Source organism: Copidosoma floridanum, unplaced genomic scaffold (genome assembly GCF_036245765.1).
Source record: "Copidosoma floridanum isolate Cflo_tuat_1 unplaced genomic scaffold, Cflo_Japanese_pri ptg000019l, whole genome shotgun sequence".
NCBI classification, from domain to species: Eukaryota; Metazoa; Arthropoda; class Insecta; order Hymenoptera; family Encyrtidae; genus Copidosoma; species Copidosoma floridanum.
This window is the reverse complement of record NW_028321896.1, coordinates 12,546,372-12,565,933: the sequence shown is the minus strand read 5'-3', so window position 1 is coordinate 12,565,933 and position 19,562 is coordinate 12,546,372. Positions and strand designations below refer to the sequence as shown.

The following is a 19,562-nucleotide window of genomic DNA, read 5'->3' as shown; positions in this document are numbered from 1 at the left end:
TGATTCAACTCTTACCGTCACGTATATCATGCCTACAATATGTGCGCGCAACCACACAAACGAACAGGCGCGCGTTTCTCACGAGCTTAAAACGAGGAGGATGAAGAAGAGGAAGAAACCTTAGGGGGAAGAGGAGGTCCGCAATGGAAGCACGCAAACTCAGCGAAAGATTGACCGGACGCGTGGGAAATGCGCGTATGGATTTCAAACGCGCAGCTGTGCGTTTGCGTGACGAGATGACGGGTACATAGATGCGCCACTATGTGATTTTCACCAGTTTAGCGATCGCGGTCATTTTTTCAAATAATGAAATGTGTTTTTGATTTTTCGACGGATCAAATAACAAGAGGAAAACGATAAAAGTGTTGCACTTTACGACTTTTCATTTTGCCGTTTTTCGAGCGCATACCGATTTCATTGTGTACCTGTGCACCATCAGCTTTCTTTCAGGCAAGAGGCAACCAGGAGATTCTACGTATATATGCCACATACGCGTATTTCTTTCAAATTGGTCAGGTTTCACTTAAAGAGGCATCCACTCTTTTGTTTCCCCCCCCCTCCCCTTTTGTCGTGTGAGAAATCCGGGCCTAATAAACGTGTTTCTTTTTTTTTATTCGAATGCACGCGGCGTCGCGCAAAAGAAAGTACTCGATGGGGTATACAATTTTGGCCCTGTGTGGGAACAAGAGCGAAATATTTGTCGACCCATTGTACGTCTATTGACTCTCGACTCGCTGCACCTATAGGTATATTCTATATTCCTCCTTTCGACCGACGCTAAGTATATATAACTTTCCTCGTTCACTCATTGCCGCGCTTCTCTATTGGAATGTTGACAACAAAAAATATAATCACAGGAAACAAACGCTTAAACCGCGCGTGCTTGTGCATTTTGTACTTTTACCCATTTCACGTATGCGGGTGCGTATATCAAGCGTTATTTTACCGTATGTATGTATTATTATAGAGGTGTATAATTATGTTGCACGTGAAAAGGACGAGCGAAAAATACATCGGAAATTCGTTTGACCCCGACAAAAGTGCACTAAGCTTTTTTTCTTTTATAGAGCTTAAAAGCCACAAAGTGAGCTTTATACGAAACACCACGTATATATACGCGTACAAATATCGAAGAAGCCTCGGGGAAATGAATTTCGGTGCGAGAAGAGCGAAACCGAAATTTCAAGGGCTGCACGTCAAAAACGCCCCCCGCATGGTTGCGCATCAGGCTGCTTTTCTCCGATTTGCACTGCATGTAAGTATATACGCACGTGTATGGGTGCTCATGTACACGTCCGTCCGTCTATTATGCTTACGTACGTATATTATATATGCGGTGAAAAAGGAAAGTTTGCCTCGCGGCTGGCGAACTCGCGTGTGTAAGAGTTAAGCGGGGCTCCCGGTGCAACTTTCGTAATAAGCGCAGGCGTATATAGGTATTATTATGCAGTGTGCATTCTTGTCTAATAATGGCAAAGGAAGGCGAAGGGTGAAAAGCCAGAGCGAGAAAAATACTACGGAGTACCTTTGTCTGTGCTCACTGCAGCTGAAAAATTGTATCGAGACCAAAAACACCCTTACGGAGCACGAGTCGGGAAAATCAAGCTGTTGCCGTATAGCCGTGCATGCGCGTTTCCGCGGTTTTCCACTGGCTTGAGCTCATAACGATGCTCCACTGCCGCAGTGAAACGATGGGCGTACACTCATATTTTTTTTTTTTCTACAATTTGCTTCTTCTCTGCGAGAGCTGTGTAGAGTTTGGTATTTCCGCGCTATTGGCTGGTTGCGCAAAAAAAATTTTTTTTTTTTTTTTTTACCGCAACTCTGTTATCGGAGAGAACACGTATAACGGAAGATTTTTTTTTTATGTTCATCGGTCACGCGTTGTTGAGTCAGCCTTGGACGAATGTACGAAAAAACAAGTATTCGAGGAAACAAAAACAAAATTTACAGCTAGGTTTTTTTTTTTTTTTTCACTATTTTTATTTTATTCCTCTCGTTGGGTACCAATAGTACAACTTGGTGAAAAAAAAAAAAAATTGGACTTGTCACAGGATGATTGAAACCAAGCGATAACTGCAGAGCTTTAGAACCAAACCGATTTTTTTTTCGCGTACATCAATATACAAGTTTTTCAGTTAATTCCTCATCCGCATAATTAGTTATGCGACTTTTTTGTATTGCCAATCTCATACGTGAAGTAGTACACACACCTGCGCCTCTTCGCAGATGATACACCAACTATATATATTGTGTATACATACTATGTAGACTCAGTCGCGCAAAATTGCCGTACATGTGCGGTACCGGTGAGCCAATCCTTCTTGAGGCACATGAAAAAAGCAACAAAGAACATACCGATCTCGAGTCACGTGCGGCTTCTTTTCGACCCCTCTCTCACTCTTCTCAAAATATATAGACAGACAAATGTATCGGTGTCATATTATACAGGTATACCTGCACCCACGTGGATAACAAAGAAAGTGCCGGCAAACAAAGAGAAGCGATACGCACGAAACGTTGTACGAGCGTGTTGAGCCAAAAAAAAAATCGGCAACGTTCAACTGGTTTGATCGTTTGAAGAACCATCAGATTTTACATCAAGAGAGGACAAAACTGCATAGCGGTATAAGTAGCGTCGAAATGAGTACTGTGGCGCTTTAGGGAGTTTTTTTTCACTTGCGGTGCTCGTGTTCGATAAAACTGCAAATTGCCAGGCAGCCAGATCGGTTGTATCCTCAAACAGTCAGGTATAGTGAAATAAATTAGTCCACAACGTGTATAGGTAATATAACAATTAGAAGGAGAAAAATTAAAATACAAATATTTAAGTAGCAAAAGTGCGAGCAGCAAAGGAAAGTATAACACTATAGCGAGTGAATATAAAGCGAAATGTAGAGAAGAGGGTAAATATATATAACGAGGTGAATTAACTCTGCTGCGTACGGAAGCGTGCATACACATGTGCCGCGGGAGATTAACTGAAAGCAAAGATAAGGCACCGCACACATGAGCAAGAAACACGTGTGCACGCGTATATATCTGAATACTCGAACGGCGCGCAAAAAACTCCCCTTTTTCTCTGCTCGCCAGCTCGAAACAAAAGTTGAAGAAAGAAAGAAAAAAAAAATAATAACAATAAACCGTATACACAAGATAAGAAAATAGGCGCTTTTTACGGTGGTATGCGCGCAAACTGTGAGCTATACCTTTATTTTTATTTTCCTTCACCGAAGATCGGCAGTTCGTCTTCTTCCGTTTGCTTTTTTTCTCTTTTCGTTGGCTTCCATGTATAAGTATACCGTACCAATATTATAACCTATACCATTGGCTTTGATTTCACGCCCATGTGTGTAATATATGCGCCTGGCTCAGCCCGAGATTTATGGTAATTTATGTGAAGATCGGCTAGGTATAAGAGCGAACCGAACGAGAGGGAGTGAAGCGAGGTTGAGAGGCCAGAGAGTAGTACATGTACATTACAGGGATCAAAGGAGGGACTACTCCGATGCATGAACTGGTACGTGTACCTATTGAAGTACATAGGAATAGTGTACCACGTACTCGTAGGTGGTACAGGAGAAAGGAAATGATGCTTTAATTGTATATATTTTTCTTTTTTTTTTTTAATTTCTAGAAAGCGTACGTGATATCCTTTTACACACGGGAATGCACCGTACGATGCGTCGTGGGAACTAATTTTTATTCATTTTTTTTTTTTTTTGGTTCGCTTTGATTATTCTTGGGTTTTGTAGAAAAATGCCTCGTACACGTGTAATAAGTTATTGGCTCGAAAGATCTTTGTGTGTTCCATAATTATGTCAACTGTATATTAATGCCCTATATAGTTTGAACAGGCTAGTCTCATTTAGCTGTATATACGTATATTTATTATGATATTCGTATCAGGATGCAAATGAAAGTATTTCGTTGTATACCTGCGTAGCAATTAATTTAACGCCCACTTATGTAACTGTATAAGCAGCGTAACATAATCATCTGGCATTATTACTCCTCTGTATCGGTATCTTGAGTCCAAGTGCCCAACTGTTGCGCGTCTCTCTCTCTAACCGTAAGCATATACGAGTAAATGTATATAGCGTCCTTTGAAAGTAGGTTGGTATACAGAACACCCGCAGTAATAAAATATAGGTACCCGTGTGTCGTACATTCTCCTGCTCGTACATATATATATTACAAAATATAGAGAACATATTATTCTTGATTACTTTTTTTCTTTTCTTTTTTGTTGCCTTCATTCAATGCAGAGCCACTTACACGTATAACCATAATTACCATCATAAACGGAATACAATCGAAGAAAGATTAGCGTGCGATAGAAAGCTCATTGGTATAAAACATATTTATGGCACGTGACCAAGTGACACGTGGGAAGAAAACTGTCCCCTTGGGGCTGCGATGCCGATGATATAAAAATAATAAATAAGGACGCGGATGTTCTGATGTATCCGCTGAAACGCATTCTAAACGTTATACGTTACACTTGTGCACGGAGGTGTAAAGATCGGCAATTTGGGAGCAGAAAAAGGGTCGAGCAGCCCATGATAACCACAGCATTTTATTTACGTTTTGTTCAAGTGACCGTGAAAACGCGGCTTTCCTTCTCCCCGATCGGTATTATAATCGGTATATATAAAAATCGGTATGCTCGACACACAGCTCGGAGATATAATATACACCCTTCTCTCGTTACGTAAGGACATCCATATATATAATCTTTCCCATGGAGCCGATTCCATCGATGAATATTCATCATCATCCGTTAGAATGTATACACAACGATGACGACGCGCTCCAATTCCAGCCGGTACATACCGATCCATCTTGTCGTCAGCGTGGTACGTTAAGTTCAAAGAAATACTTTTTTTATATATATACTTATACCACACTGTTGCGAAAGTAGGTGTATTAAGTATACGTTGAATCGCACGAATCGGGTAGTATGCTTTTACACACAAACTGCCCGTCGCGGCTAAACGGTCGGGATGCATATAAGTATATGGAGGTAGCCTTGGTACTATACGACGTGGCGATCGAATCGCTGGTATAGATGCATGCATGCCGATCTCTATCCTCGGCAATGACTATCCCGTACTACTTACTCCGTGTCTTTTCTCTCGGGATTTAACGAGGAAAAAGCATCAGCTCCGATTTATCTCTTTGGTAAACTTGTTTTTTTTTTTGTTTGCGGTAATTAATTCTCAACGGTGCTGTAGGTGCATATAATTTTTGATAATAAATTGCAATAAAGTATATACTTTGAAGATACATCAAATGACAATGACGAGGAAACCAGTATTACCAATTTAAATGAAAGCTCGAGTAACTTATCTCTCACCGTTGCGATAAACTTTTGCCAATGTTATAAATGTATACGTATGTTCATGTTTGTGGTCGTGATTTACGAGCGTAGATATATATGTGTGTAGCGCATAAGACAGAAGTGTAAAGGCATGCGTCTCACTTGCGAAACTCTCTCCGTCAGCTAAGGTCCCTTCGTTGCGCATAAACGCACGCGTGTACCTATAGACGTTGTATGGTTGATGCGCGAAAGAGAATTGTTAAGGAGAAGGGCGAATAAAAGAAGAGATCGAGTGTCGCGTGTGCGTGAAAACACCGAGTAAGTTAATACCTATACTTTTTTTTAAAGTTGTTGCATACTTGCCTATAGGAGCGCGCAGAAGTGGATGGAGATGGAGGTATATGTATAGATGGCCGAGGTCGCGAACTGAGGACTTGAAAATGAGAGGAGAGTGACTTTGATGCCTCGCGAAGATGCACGAAACGTACAACCATTAAATTTATCTGCATGTTTTGCTTGAAATAGTAAATCTTACTGGTTTGCGTTAATGGTCCGGTCCGTGTTCCTAACGTACATGTGGCTCCCTGTGAATCCCCTGATTTTCTCTACTCTATTCTATACGAGTACATTGACTTTCTGTACACCTACTTGTATACGTGTGCGAAATGTTTTTATATGAATGAATGCCAGATGCAAAGAGTGACTTACCGTTTATGGACTAAATGGAATATTGTTGTTGGTAACGAACGAGTGGCTCGTACGTTTGTGCATGAATTTAGTTAAAACGCGTTTCAAACGCCAAGCAAATGGGCATTTGTGTGTACAGTATAATATACCCTTGGAATTTTATTTATTTTCATTTGATCATCACTAAATTACTTGAATCGCTGAGATCGCATGTATATATGCTTGGTTCAATAGAACAAAATACTCAGGGAGAGGGAAGAAGTCACTTATACACGATACACGAGAACATAGGTAGTACATGTTTTGAAAAATCACAGAGCAAGGGTTTGTCACGCATTTGGGAATGCAAGTCGAGCACTGTGTGTGTGTGTGTGAACAAAACGGAGCTCCATGGTGGTAAGCATTATAACCATTTCTCTCCCCCGCGCAAATGTATGCACAAAAGGGAGAGACGACCAAACCAAGAAAGAAGCAACAGCAGAATGGATGGCAATTTAGCATCTTCCCCATTGTATAAATGCCCAAGCGCTCACATCCTACATATACATAAAAATATACCTGTATCATTTTATCGTACAGAGTAGAGTATCCAAGTACTTACCAACCCATACTGTATTTGTACATAGTACAATGGCAGACGTTCGAGATTCGAGAGAGAGAAAGTCAGAGAGTCACATACATCACCGATTCACCGCTCGCTTGCAGCTATGTACGCGTGTAACGCATGTGTCACTTCCGCCTCGTAGTACCTATACTCCGATGGAAGCTCCTCTGTTAATAACATTATGTGGTGTAGGCACACGCGTATACTTGACACAAGCAACTATGCATTCATGAATTAAAGGACTCTTCCTAATATAACATAATCCTCCCCCGTTATTCCCAAAGATATAAAATAGGAAAGATTGTGCCGCAACGGCTGAGAGTCCATGACGATTTTCGCACTTTCTTCCTCCTCCTCATCTTTTCGCGTCATGCCGATCGCGTCGTTCCCGGGTGTATATGTACATATTCCTATGTATCTAGTGTGAGTCTCTACATACGTGTATATATACGTACATCATATCACATATTATGCACTGCATGTACACCTATATACACATATATCTACGAGCCTAGCTCTCGTTCCCCATATATACCTACTTATAGTCTTGCTCGGTGACTTTGTCTTTATATTCATCCCCCGTATATCTCGCGGTACTCGTGCAGATCGTGATGCACATGATTATACGAGCTCCCGAGCGCTAAAGGATATACGCTTGCCCGCACTAAAAGCTCCAGGGATCGATAAAAATCGGCTCCATCGCGGATATTTTACTCGAGCGGACTTTGATGCTACTAGTACTCGAGGTTTGATTTTTTTTTTTTTTCTTCGTGTTTACGCGTGTTCGAATGCATGTATGTATACGCGACGCGGTCTGCCGGGTACAATAAATATATGCACGCCTGTTGTTGGTCTGGTGACTATACAGCTCTGCAAAGTGAAAGCGATCGTTTGGTTTTGAAATTAATCGTAGTTCATTTTATTTATACGTGCGTATTGTGAATGTATACATATATTTTTTTTTTTTTTAGAGTAACGAAACAAGATAGTACATGCACCAATTAACTGTGGATCAAAGGGTGTTGGGGATACAATATATAATATACTTTTGAAGGCCTAGCACTAAAAGTCTAATCGCTTTCGTTTTTATAGATTTTTAAAACCCAATTGATCGTAACAACGTCCCAACGATGCAGGGCGCGCGACGCTTTTTCCGAAAGATTAAACGTGAAACGCGTGTATTTTCTACTTTTCCATCCAAGTAACGGCTCGAGAGATACTATATATCACCACAGTATACATACTTACATCGACTCTATTCGTGATGAACATATCTGATCGGCATCCACGAAACGGAAACTGAACATCCGCCGTGTACACCTTGGCCGCGATCGTGCGGTCAATATAAGTATATATACACATACACACATTTTGCAGAGAAAGAGAGTGATGGACACGTGAATAGGATGTGCTGCACCCTATATGTATACGTATACAATCAACTTTTGGGTAAAAAAGAGGAGAGAGACAAAAAAAGCAATGGAGAGTCAGCGAGTGACCGTGACCATCTGGACGAGATCGGATTTTTTTTTTTTTTCAACGAAAAAACGATTTGCCTTTCACTAAGCACCAAAAAACGCGATTGTATTGTGTATGTTTGCTTGCGAAATCGGTCCAAGACAAAATCATGAAAAGATTACGATCACGTCATGGGAACGATAAATGTATGCCTTTTTATCTCTTTCCTCCTGTCTTTATGATTCTTACGTGCTCTGCTATATGTATGCCATGATTCATCTCGTGCGGGTGATATCGCGGATGATACGCCGATAGGCGAATTCAAATTCTGTACCATGTACATACATACCCTTGGCAGCAATGTCTCGGCCACTCGTTACTATAAATCAATTTTTTTTTTTTTTTTTTTTTTTTTTTTGTTATTGGACGCGTGTGAAGCAAAAGTTCGTTGAACGTGCAATAAAAGGACGATGATCCTCCCAACTCCATTCATACACAGTCCTGCAAGTGCTCTCTTTTATAATACACAAACGCCTCTTCTTCCTGCAGCAGCTGAGGGAGCAATTACCACCGTATAGTTGTAGGTATAAACTTTGCGCTTTACTCTCATATTTAATTATAAATTGAGACAGTAGCAAAACACCGAGTATATATATATATAATGTATACACGCATGCGTGCACAGGGTTAATTAAGCTGTGTGATTTCGTCCCGCGAGATTACGAGGAATGTAGATGTTTATCGAGTCCCCGTGCGCGAGCAGAGAGTCGGAAACTCTCGATTTATTTTTCTCGGGTGGGAAATTAAATCGTCCAACTTTGATTCAAGGCTGAAACCGTGTGTGTACTGTATATGTACGAATTCGTGCTCGTTATTCGGAAAAATAGAAAACTCGTCAGTTCGGTCCCCTCGGAGAAGGTGGTTATTATTTCTTAATTGAAAGAATCGTTAAATTTCTATACCGCACACCGAGGCTCGTTAAAACTCTGTAAGCGTATCTTACCGATGTCACTTTTCTGTTTGCAGCTTTGGTTGCGGATCAAATGAAAAACTGCAACTTGTCCGTTGCGCAATTCACGTGATTTTCGTGCTCACGATCGAGGGTATATCAATCTATAGAGTTTCTACAAAAAAAAGAGGGAAGAAAATTGAATCCAAAAATAGCACTTAGTTACACCTAATCTGATAATTTTCGCACTTCATTTTAATTAAGTAACCGTCAGATTATGTTTTTTGTAGTTATATAAAAATTATTGGGGATAATCATGAATTACGAATGTCATTAAACATACACACAATTTCATACCGGGATCCTGTAATCGGCAAAATTGATTTCAAAATTTATTTCACGCGACAAAAGAAAAGAAATCATCTACATATTTCAATCTACAAATTTTTTCGCGCTATAAATCTGCAGGTTTCCCTTTTTCTTTTACCGATCCCACCGATTTCTGTATACTTACAGTGCCTTAATTGAGTTACCTTAAAGCCCAAGCCCAACCGAGATTACCACTACCAAGAAACAGAGGGACAAAAAAGAAAATACGCATCCACACAATGTACGTATGCCGTGGAAAAAAAGTGGTAGAAAGGGGAACGGAATCCCAATAGTATATAATCCCAAACAAGCTTACTTCCACTCTACGAGAAAGAAGCGGAGGGAAAAAATAAAATTAAATAAACAAACGTAGATGTATAGGTACCCAAGTGCCATACCAATACGAAGAAATCAGGTCAAATCGTCGCCTTACCTGTATATAGGCACACAGAGCTCTGCAGAGCGCGTTCGTCGGCCTCTATCGTACCTAAGCCATTGCACGGCAGCAGCAGTCGCGTGGGCGCCACTGGGTTATACACGCGTTTTGTTGCGTCACTTGCACATATATTGTATATACATACAAAGTAGGATACATGTGTAAAAAAAAAAGGTGCGACGCACAAGAGCAGCGAGATAAAACGCTGCCGTATTTTATTTTGTCTCGCGTTGCCGCGTGTACGCATATAGGTATATTTCTATACAAATACCTAATCTGCCGCCGGCCGGCTGATGTGATAATATTACACTTACGTATCGATTTCACAACCGATAAAGATGCTAAACATGTGCTCCTCTTTTCTTTGATTTCTTTTTGCTTCTTTCTCTTACTTACTTTCGACACCTTTTTTTTTTTTTTTTTTATTTTGCGAGCGTCAATGTTTGCTTGAATCGGTTTGATATTTTGGTGTATCAACTATAGCTGACATGCATGTATACAAAGCGTATACAATGTGATCATGCACGTAGTGCACACATTTCATTGGATTATAGGATATACGGGATACTTATTTGTCGTGTGTGCTTTCGAGTTTTCTTTAGATTTTCTCACGTATTTTAATTATTTGCGCGTGTAGGTAGGTATTTATGAAAAATTCCACATCGGCAAGAGGAAAAATTAAATTCTCACATAATACATAAGGACGATAACTTTAGGCAAAATTTAAGTTGAGCTTGAGTGCGAGGTAAATCTATATATATATATATAGTCATCCTCCTTCCCGTAAAATACAATGAATGTGCCTTTGACATTATAAACAATCAAACGAATGGTATAAAAATGATGATCGGTGTGTTTCAGTGCTGGCGACACTGCTGACGACGAGTAGCCACGGTGCCCCGCAGCAGCAACAACTCGATCACCTGACGATAGACGAGCCGGTGGGCTCGGCGCCGCCCTTTGCTAACCAACGCGAGGCCTACTTCGACGGAACGGCGTACCTGCGCCTCAAGTCTTACGTCTCGGTACACCGGCACAGTGGCCTGAGTTTCCGGGGCTGCGAGCCCGGCAAGCTCTTCGAGCAACGCCTACCCCCCAACGACTCGATCGGCCTGCTCGTCGATCACGACGGCCTCGTCTTCTACGCCCGGGTACAGGGCCGCAAACTCGACGCTCGGCTCAACGCCCGGCTCCTCGACAACCACTGGCACAACGTCAACCTCATCGTGCGCCTCGGCAACCTCACCCTCAACACTGCTGGTCACTCCCAGGTGCTGTATCGTTATCGAGTACCATTACACATCGACCAATCTACATATATGGTTTTTCCGCGTTTATACGTGTAATACCATAATTATGGGTGTACAATCGGGTTTTGATCGTTGCAGGTGGTGGCTAACTCCACGTACAACTCGGAGGTGTTTACGCTGCCGGATCACAGCAGTAGCGGGTCCAATGGCACCCTCATCGTGGGCGATGGTTTTCGCGGCTGTATACTCCAGGGCCCGAGTATACTGTTCAACGACAGTCTGAGCAACGGCGCCGTCTTCGGCACTTGTCCCCTCGACAACAAACCATGTGAGTGTTCAATGCCGCGTCCTGATAATATATATCCTGTACGTCGTTATTCTTACAGTTTTCGGGACGAATCGCCAACAACGAATCGCGCGTACCTAATAATGGGTCTCCGTGCTAAGTTTTCCTTTTGTTCCATTCCTGTTTCTTCCCCTTCGATCCAACGTAGGTGCAGTATATAATACAGCAGCCACGGGATTTTTCAATCCGACCCTTCCGGGAAACAGTTGGCGCGCTTTCAAAGTGCCAAGGGGAGAGAGATCTGTCTCTCCCTTTCTCGTTCCATGCTTTTCATCTTTTTTTTTTTTTTTTTTTTGTTTCTACCAAAGCGAGGAAATGCATTTATATCTCCCCCCATGTTCTTATACATGTAGGTACGAGAAGGAGGAACAAATGTTCATTGTCCCACGGCAACCACCGCAGGCCGATGGAAAATTAGAGATTTTGTTGTTTTTTTTTTTTTTTCCCAACCACAGTTGAAGCTGGTAGAACTGCGTTTTTTAGATCATAGTGCAAGTTTTTTTGTAGTCACAGCACTTTTTAGATCATTGGATCACGAACTGTATATGGTATAGACACAAGTTGATTTTTTTTTTTTTTTTTTTTTTCGTAAATAGACAATATTTACATTGTTTAAAAGATGTCCTCTGTAACGATTTCGTTGGATACGAGCGTTTTGTGAGTGTGTGCGCTGCACCGATTTTTTTTTTTTTGCGTTTGATTTTTCTCACAGCCAAAAATGCATATTAAGTACAGTAGTGATAGCTCACACTGAAAGGAATCACAGGGAGGGATGAAAAAAAAAAAAAGGCAGTAGATACCTAGAGGGTGAAAAAATTTCGCAGGTGGGGCGATCCCGCAGCCAACGACGCAGACACCGGCGGTGCAGATCGGCGCGAGCACGGGACTCCAGAGCGGCAATGGGCTTAATCACGGGGTGACGGATTATTGCCAGCACTCGCCGTGCATGATGCACGGCAGGTGCGTGTCGAGGCAGGACCGATACGAGTGCCACTGCTACGCCCGATACTCCGGCAACAACTGCGAGAACGATCATGGTAGCCGACGACTACACTGTGATACCTCTTACCCCAAAATACAATATTAATACCTACTCCCTCCGTTCATTATATATATATATATATATTGCATGCTATTGAAATTCCCGTGTACAAGTAGTAACTACTATTACCTACATCATATATTTTTAGTACCTATGTGTATGTAATATTTATACGCACTGTAGAAACGCACGCTATGTAATTTAGTACGATCTCTTGTATTGCTTTTTTTTTGCTTTTTTTTGCGATGCTTGGGTGAATTTTTTTACATACTTTGTTATTGAAACAGATATATCTCGCGTGTATATGTATACATAAAAAGGCAAGGAGCCGTGAGAGAGTAAATTGCTATACGCAACGGACGAAATGAAGTGTGAAATCGGCCAAAGCAAGAGAGAAAGAAAGAAAAGACTGGTGTGCAATAAATTGATCAAAAACGTGTGTTACGGGAATTGCTCCAATGGCACTTTTTTTTCATTTTCCAGGTCATTGGGTCGCTTTTGCCATACATGAATGTGCTCTGTATTAGTGCAATCCTGACTTTGTATTGTACATACATGCATAAACGTGTACGTATAATAAAACAAGTGTTTTAAGTGAATCACACAGCCAGCCGGCAGAGAGAGGGATTGTTACAAGTGCGCTGCTCTGGGTGATTGTTCCGTGACTGTACCCTACTTGTGCTATACAATCGAGGAAGTTAATTAGAATATCAGGGCGCATGCAAACTTTTCTCTCGCTTCTCAAGTCGCGTTTTTTTTTTGCACCCACGTGCTTTATCCACACATTTCAGCGACTGTGCTGTCCCAATTATTGCAACGCGCTCACTTTCACTATGGGTATTAAAAACAACAAGTCAATCAACTAGTTCAACTGTATTGTTGTACCTCGTAAAATTAACTATTAGCGCGAGATTCGCTGTGAAAATCGGTATGGAATCGGTGGGAGGCGCGGAATTGATTTATCCTCGGGTGCGGTAATTGAACATATCCTTTAATTAAACGTCCACATATTACGTGTGTAGGCTGCAAAATACTCTCCCGTCTACCTCTGGCGTTATAATCAGTTGTATGTGTGATTACCGTTTGGTCGCTCATCATCCGATTTTTATCCACGTGCGTGTGACAATCTTTTGCTTTTGCGCTTAAAAAAAATATTGAAACATACATACATAGATATGTATGTCGAGTTTTTTGTTTTGAAAACGCATTTCTCTCTTTCTTTCTTTTGGTATAGAGCACTGAAAGTCCATTAGAGCTCCACAATCGATGCAATAAACTCTCCCCCGATATATTTACCAACAACATATATTCACACGTGCCAGGGTATGTATAGCCTCGGTTCGCATGTATGAAACGCTTTGCATATTTTATACACGTATACCTATACGTATACAAAGACACCCACGCCGCGTTCATACAAACTTACGAATCGAGGGATCGATTGTGTGGGTCAGCGACTGCCGGTATAATGTATACGTGTATATAATATACATGCACGAGGTTGCAGCGCAGCAACGATTGATCTCGAGCCGGCTTCATTAAACTTGCGCGCACGAGTTCGTTGCTCTTGTGTACCTTGCCCCCCTAGCTCGAGAAGAAGAGTTGTACCTTATACTATACTTTTGTGCATATGTACAGCTCGTGACTTTATTTCGGTTTTTTTATTTATTTATTTTTTTTTTTTTACGGGAAAAGGCGCAATTGCGTCCGTTATCATCTTTGTACAGTGATGCATACAGGGCGGAAAACGAGGGAAGGGAAATAATGAGCCTCAACATTCTGTCGAGTGCCGCAGGTATATTTCACGGGATAGACCGATCCGAGTTTTTTTTTTTTTTTATGTTGGTCCCGTTGGTAGGTATAGTATATACATATTTACTTGTGCATGGTTATTTAGTGGTGCAGGATGATTAATAATAATAAAAAAAGAGTAGTATTTTTATGGTGATGGAAATTTATATGCTTTTACTAACCAAGTTTAACAAAATATTACTTATTTGTTTTAAAAGTACTCGAAAATGATAATTGAACATCGTTATTGCCGTAACTCACGGACAAAAATGCGTAATAGATCGGTGCGAGTTGTAAGTTATCCTCATAACAAACCAGGCATCAAACTAATGTTAACACTTTCGTGATTAATCCTCTCCATGTGTATGGGTTAAAACGCCTCATCTTCCTCAGAGGGACGAACAATTGAAAGTAACAAAAAGGGAATCTCCTCTCCTCGAATTAATCCCTGTGTGAAACAATCACCAAAGTATGCGAGTATCTCGTCATGTTACAATGAACAAAAAAACAAAAAAATGACAGGTTCGCCGTGCATAAACAACCCGTGCCGCAACGGGGGCAGCTGCGCCGAGGACCAGCACGGGGATTTCAGTTGCCAGTGCGCGCCGGGTTTCGTGGGCATGAGGTGCGAGGCGCTGGCCGGCTCCCGCATCTGCGAGACCAGCAACCCATGCCGCAACGAGGCCAGCTGCACCGAGTTGGCCGACGGTGACTACCGGTGCGACTGCAGGCCCGGCTGGACGGGCAGGCACTGCGAGCTCGACGTCGACGAGTGCGCCTCCCGACCGTGCAAGAACGACGGCAACTGCACCGACCTCGTCAACGGCTACGTTTGCAAGTGCGACCGCACCGGGTGAGTCGAGTATGTGCACCCCACACGATGGGAGCCACATCATTTCACGTCACGCGTGTTAATTGCTTTGGATAATATGTTGAATAGGTACAGGGGCCCGAGCTGCGAGATCGACATAGACGAGTGCGAGAACAACCCGTGCCTGAGCGACGGCATCTGTTACAACAATTACGGGGGCTACGTGTGCGTCTGCCCGTGGGGCTTCGAGGGCCTCAATTGCGAGCTGAACATAAACGAGTGCCTCGTCGAGCCGTGTAAGAACGGTGGCCGGTGCATAGACGAGGTCGGCAGTTACCGGTGCAATTGTACCGGTACCGGCTTCGCCGGCGATCACTGCGACCAGCCGGCCCAGCGCACCGTCAGCGTTACCGCGGTGGCGATGCCACCTCCCGGTTGCGAGAGTCCCAGTTGCGCCGCGGCTAACGGGGTGTGCGCCCGAGAGCCCCACGGAGGGGCGCACTGCGTGTGCAAACCCGGCCACGTTGGTTCACCGCCCAACTGTACCCTCAACCACTGCTCCGGTGGACCGTGCGCCAACGGGGCCACTTGCGTCAATCATCGGGACAAGTACGAGTGCCTCTGCCAGCCAGAGTGGAAAGGTGAGTCCCGGCTTCTTCTTCTTCTTCGTGCCGTTGTTGGTGACGGTGGGTGTTGTCGTTCTGAAATGCATGCACAGAGTGTGTCTTGGTATTACCATTAGTGTCTATAATATACAACACATGGAAAGTATTTGCAATTACTTACGTACAACTTACTTTATTTACGTGTACCTAATTGTATACCTCTCTCTTCAGTTCTCGTACACATAAATTCTGCATGTCATCATCACATTTTTTTTTTTTTTTACCATTTTCATGTCTCACTTGTTGCACACGATAATTTTTTTTTGTTTGTTTGCACGTCTATATGTTGAAAATGTGTATTAAAAGAAATTGGGAAAGCATGAAACTTTGGCAGCAATGTTTGTAAAAATAATCATCGTGTGTTAAAACGTGTTTTGTTGTAATTTTCGTTTGCGTGCACGAAAAAAAAAAACAAAAACAAAAAAACAAAGGACCGACCTGTCAGTCACTGCTGTCGAGCTGGTGTCCGACCTGCTACAACGGCGGCACCTGCGTCGAATCGATACGCGGTTCTGTCTGTCAGTGTCCGCGTTTTTGGACTGGCATGCAGTGCAAAGAACCTGTCACCTGCAGTACTCATCGGCCCTGCAAGCGCGCTACCGAGTGCCGCGATTACGTAAGTATATTTCATGCACACCACCGCCTCGCGATTCGTGAATATGTGCTGATGATCGAGTGACCAAAGTTTTTTTTTTTTTTTTTTATCATTTTACAAGAGTCACAAGCCAAAAGTTAATTGTTCGAACTTTGATTTTTATTTGTTGATTTCAATGACCTGGAGATCTGAGATAACCACGCGAGCATATGTAAATACAGTAAAATTTTGAAGCGAAACTAAGAAAATCGGTAAAAGATCGGCACGATCGATTTAATAAAAAAAAAAAAAAAATGTATGTGTGTCTTGTGTTGCGCGCGAATCAACAGCCGGTGGGGTATTATTGCGTGTGCGAGCCAGGCTGGACGGGGCCGGAGTGCTCGATCGACATCGACGAGTGTATCAGCGATCCCTGCCGTAACGGCGGCATTTGCATCGATCAGCTCAACAACTACTACTGCCAGTGCCTGTCTGGCTTTACCGGTAAAATAATCACCACTGCTTTACGTTTCATCCACCTCGTACACAGTATTTTTTCTCGTTTGCACGCATTAGCTTTTATTTTATTTATTCTCATTATATTTTTTTCTCTATTTATCATTATGCTACTTTGCTTGTTTTTTTTTTTTTTTTTCTTCGTGCTTGCACTATTTCATTTTTGTGTTTTCTAAATGTTAAGTGTGGGTGTTTTTTGCTTTGATGTTTGCCTTCATTGACTATGTGATTTTTTTTTTTTTTTTCATGCAAGTGTTAAATGTGCATGCTGCTAATACTAATCATATGTTTATTCTGTGCTAATATTTAAGTATAGTTTAATGTTTTTTCGGCCTTACCTTGTCAATCGAATTTTCGAGCGTCAAGTATAATATATTATCAATGTAAGATTTATATAAGTCAACAATCGACCCGTGCCCCAGCTTATATGCTCGATAATAATTTACTGAGCTTGGAAACCGTTAACGGGATCTCCCCAAACTGGAACATTCTCAATTTATCTTTGCCTTTCAAACAAATACACGAGGACATTCCCGTACATTTGTACATCGAGATCGCGTACATAACGGTTTTCCAAAGAAAAACCTTGCCGATTTACACACGAAAATTGTAACGCGCGTGCTTATACGTACAGGTAAGAACTGCCAAGTGAACGTGGACGAGTGTCAATCCCAGCCGTGTCAGAACGGCGGTACCTGCGTCGACCGTCCGAACGGCTACAGCTGCAACTGCACCCGCGAGTACATGGGCGACAACTGCGAGCGCGATTACGATGCGTGTGCCCTGAATCCTTGCACGAACAACGCCAGCTGCGTCCTCAGCTCCAAGTCGAAGCGCGAATTTTTGTGCGAGTGCCCGGCCGGCTTCGAGGGCAAACTCTGCGACGTCGACGTCGACGAGTGCGCCGGGGTCGTGTGCGGTGACGATCGCGTGTGCGTCGACGGGGTCAACAGCTACGAGTGCAGGTGCAGGGACGGCTACAAGGAGCCCAATTGCACCCTCATCATTGACCCGTGCGCCGGCAAGCCCTGCGGCAACAACAGCACCTGCCACGAGGTAGCCGACGGGAGTTACCGGTGCGAGTGCGCCCCTGGACTTACCGGTAAACCATATTAATTGTCTTTTACTATACATAATATATCTTCATTCAAGTTTCTTAATTCGTCCAATATACATGTGTCACGTGCGTTTGTCATTGTTGTAGGGGCCAATTGCGACGAGGACATTGACGAGTGCAAGATATCGGACAAGGCGATCTGCGTGCACGGGATCTGCGTGAACAACAAGGGCAGTTACAACTGCTTTTGCACGCCGGGCTACTCGGGTGACCTGTGCGACGCTAACATAGACGAGTGCCTGAGCAGCCCGTGCAAGAACCAAGCGAGCTGCATCGACAAGATCAACGGCTTCGAGTGCGTGTGCCCGCCGGGTTACGCCGGCAAGGTGTGCGACCAGGACGTGGACGAGTGCGCGAGCTCGCCGTGCCGGAACGGGGCCACGTGCAGGGACGAGATAGCCAAGTACACGTGCGTGTGCGCCCTCGGTTTCACGGGTTACGATTGCGAGACCAACATCGACGATTGCGAGTCCCAGCCGTGCCAGAACCAGGGCAGGTGCATCGACGGGGTCAACTCGTACGCCTGCGACTGCGCGGACACGGGCTTCGAGGGCGAGCACTGCGAGAACAACATCGACGATTGTCTCGCCCAGCCGTGCGTCAACGGGGCCGAGTGCGTCGACGAGATCAAGGCTTACAAGTGCCGGTGTTACGAGGGCTACACCGGCAAAAACTGCCAGATCGACGTCAACGAGTGCGAGAGCTCGCCCTGCCAGTTCAACGGCACCTGCCTCGAGAGATCCAACGCCGCGCTCTACAAGGAGGACGTGATGAACAAACCGGCGGTGTTCATGCAGGAGTTTACCTACGCCAACTCGAGCGGGTGGGTGTTTCTTTCTTTTTCTTCTTCTTCTTCTTTTATTTCCCCTATACATAAATGCGGTTTGTGTGTGTGTGTGCAGTTACGAGTGCATCTGCGTGGCCGGAGTGACGGGTAAGAACTGCGAGATCAACATAAACGAGTGCGAGAGCAATCCGTGCCTCGAAGGGGTCTGCATGGACAAGATCGGTGGTTACACGTGCGAGTGCAACGAGGGCTTCGAGGGCGAGCACTGCCAGATTGACATTGACGAGTGCAAGAGGTACGACCCCTGCGAGCACGGCGCGTGCTTTGACCGGCGGGCCGATTATTTGTGCAGCTGCGAGCCCCTCTACGGCGGCAAGAATTGCTCGGTGCCGTTGATCGGCTGTCAGGGCAACGCTTGCATGAACAACGGCACCTGCCGGCCCTACCTCGTCAACGAGACCGAGCACAAGTTCAACTGCACCTGTCCGAACGGCTTCCACGGCGAGATATGCGATCACGTGAGTCGACTCGATCATCCTTTTTCACCAACAATGACCATTGCTTATCACCAAATAATAAACTCAAGCCCAATAACTATACACAACAACAAGTATCATTCACAAAAAAAAAAAAAAAAAAAAACTAACCAACCGACCGGACACTGGTGTATACATATGTGTATACACTATTGATGTAGTAATAATAATAATATCATTGTTTAACACACACCTATAATTGCTTGCATGTTTTTCACGCTAATCGTGCAACCGCGCACTTAAACCACGAGACAGAAAAAGGTGGGTGGCACTAACAATATCCCTTGATCCTATAAATTAC

The 19,562-nt window shown here is 43.5% G+C and overlaps 1 protein-coding gene across 3 annotated transcripts in view; it reads left to right on the top strand.

Moving 5' to 3' along the window:
- Positions 1 to 19,562, top strand: part of crb (cell polarity complex component crumbs) — a 51,797-nt gene that overhangs the window by 25,755 nt on the left and 6,480 nt on the right. The window contains exons 3-12 of one of the 3 annotated variants that reach the window (XM_089593304.1): positions 10,688 to 11,097; positions 11,215 to 11,404; positions 12,247 to 12,459; positions 14,778 to 15,108; positions 15,196 to 15,707; positions 16,163 to 16,347; positions 16,656 to 16,809; positions 17,456 to 17,923; positions 18,026 to 18,761; positions 18,841 to 19,243. In XM_089593304.1, coding sequence (XP_089449430.1) covers positions 10,688 to 11,097; positions 11,215 to 11,404; positions 12,247 to 12,459; positions 14,778 to 15,108; positions 15,196 to 15,707; positions 16,163 to 16,347; positions 16,656 to 16,809; positions 17,456 to 17,923; positions 18,026 to 18,761; positions 18,841 to 19,243 — 3,602 coding nt within the window. The remainder of the gene's footprint in view (positions 1 to 10,687; positions 11,098 to 11,214; positions 11,405 to 12,246; positions 12,460 to 14,777; positions 15,109 to 15,195; positions 15,708 to 16,162; positions 16,348 to 16,655; positions 16,810 to 17,455; positions 17,924 to 18,025; positions 18,762 to 18,840; positions 19,244 to 19,562) is intronic. The other 2 variants (XM_089593305.1, XM_089593306.1) reach the window with 2 other exon arrangements.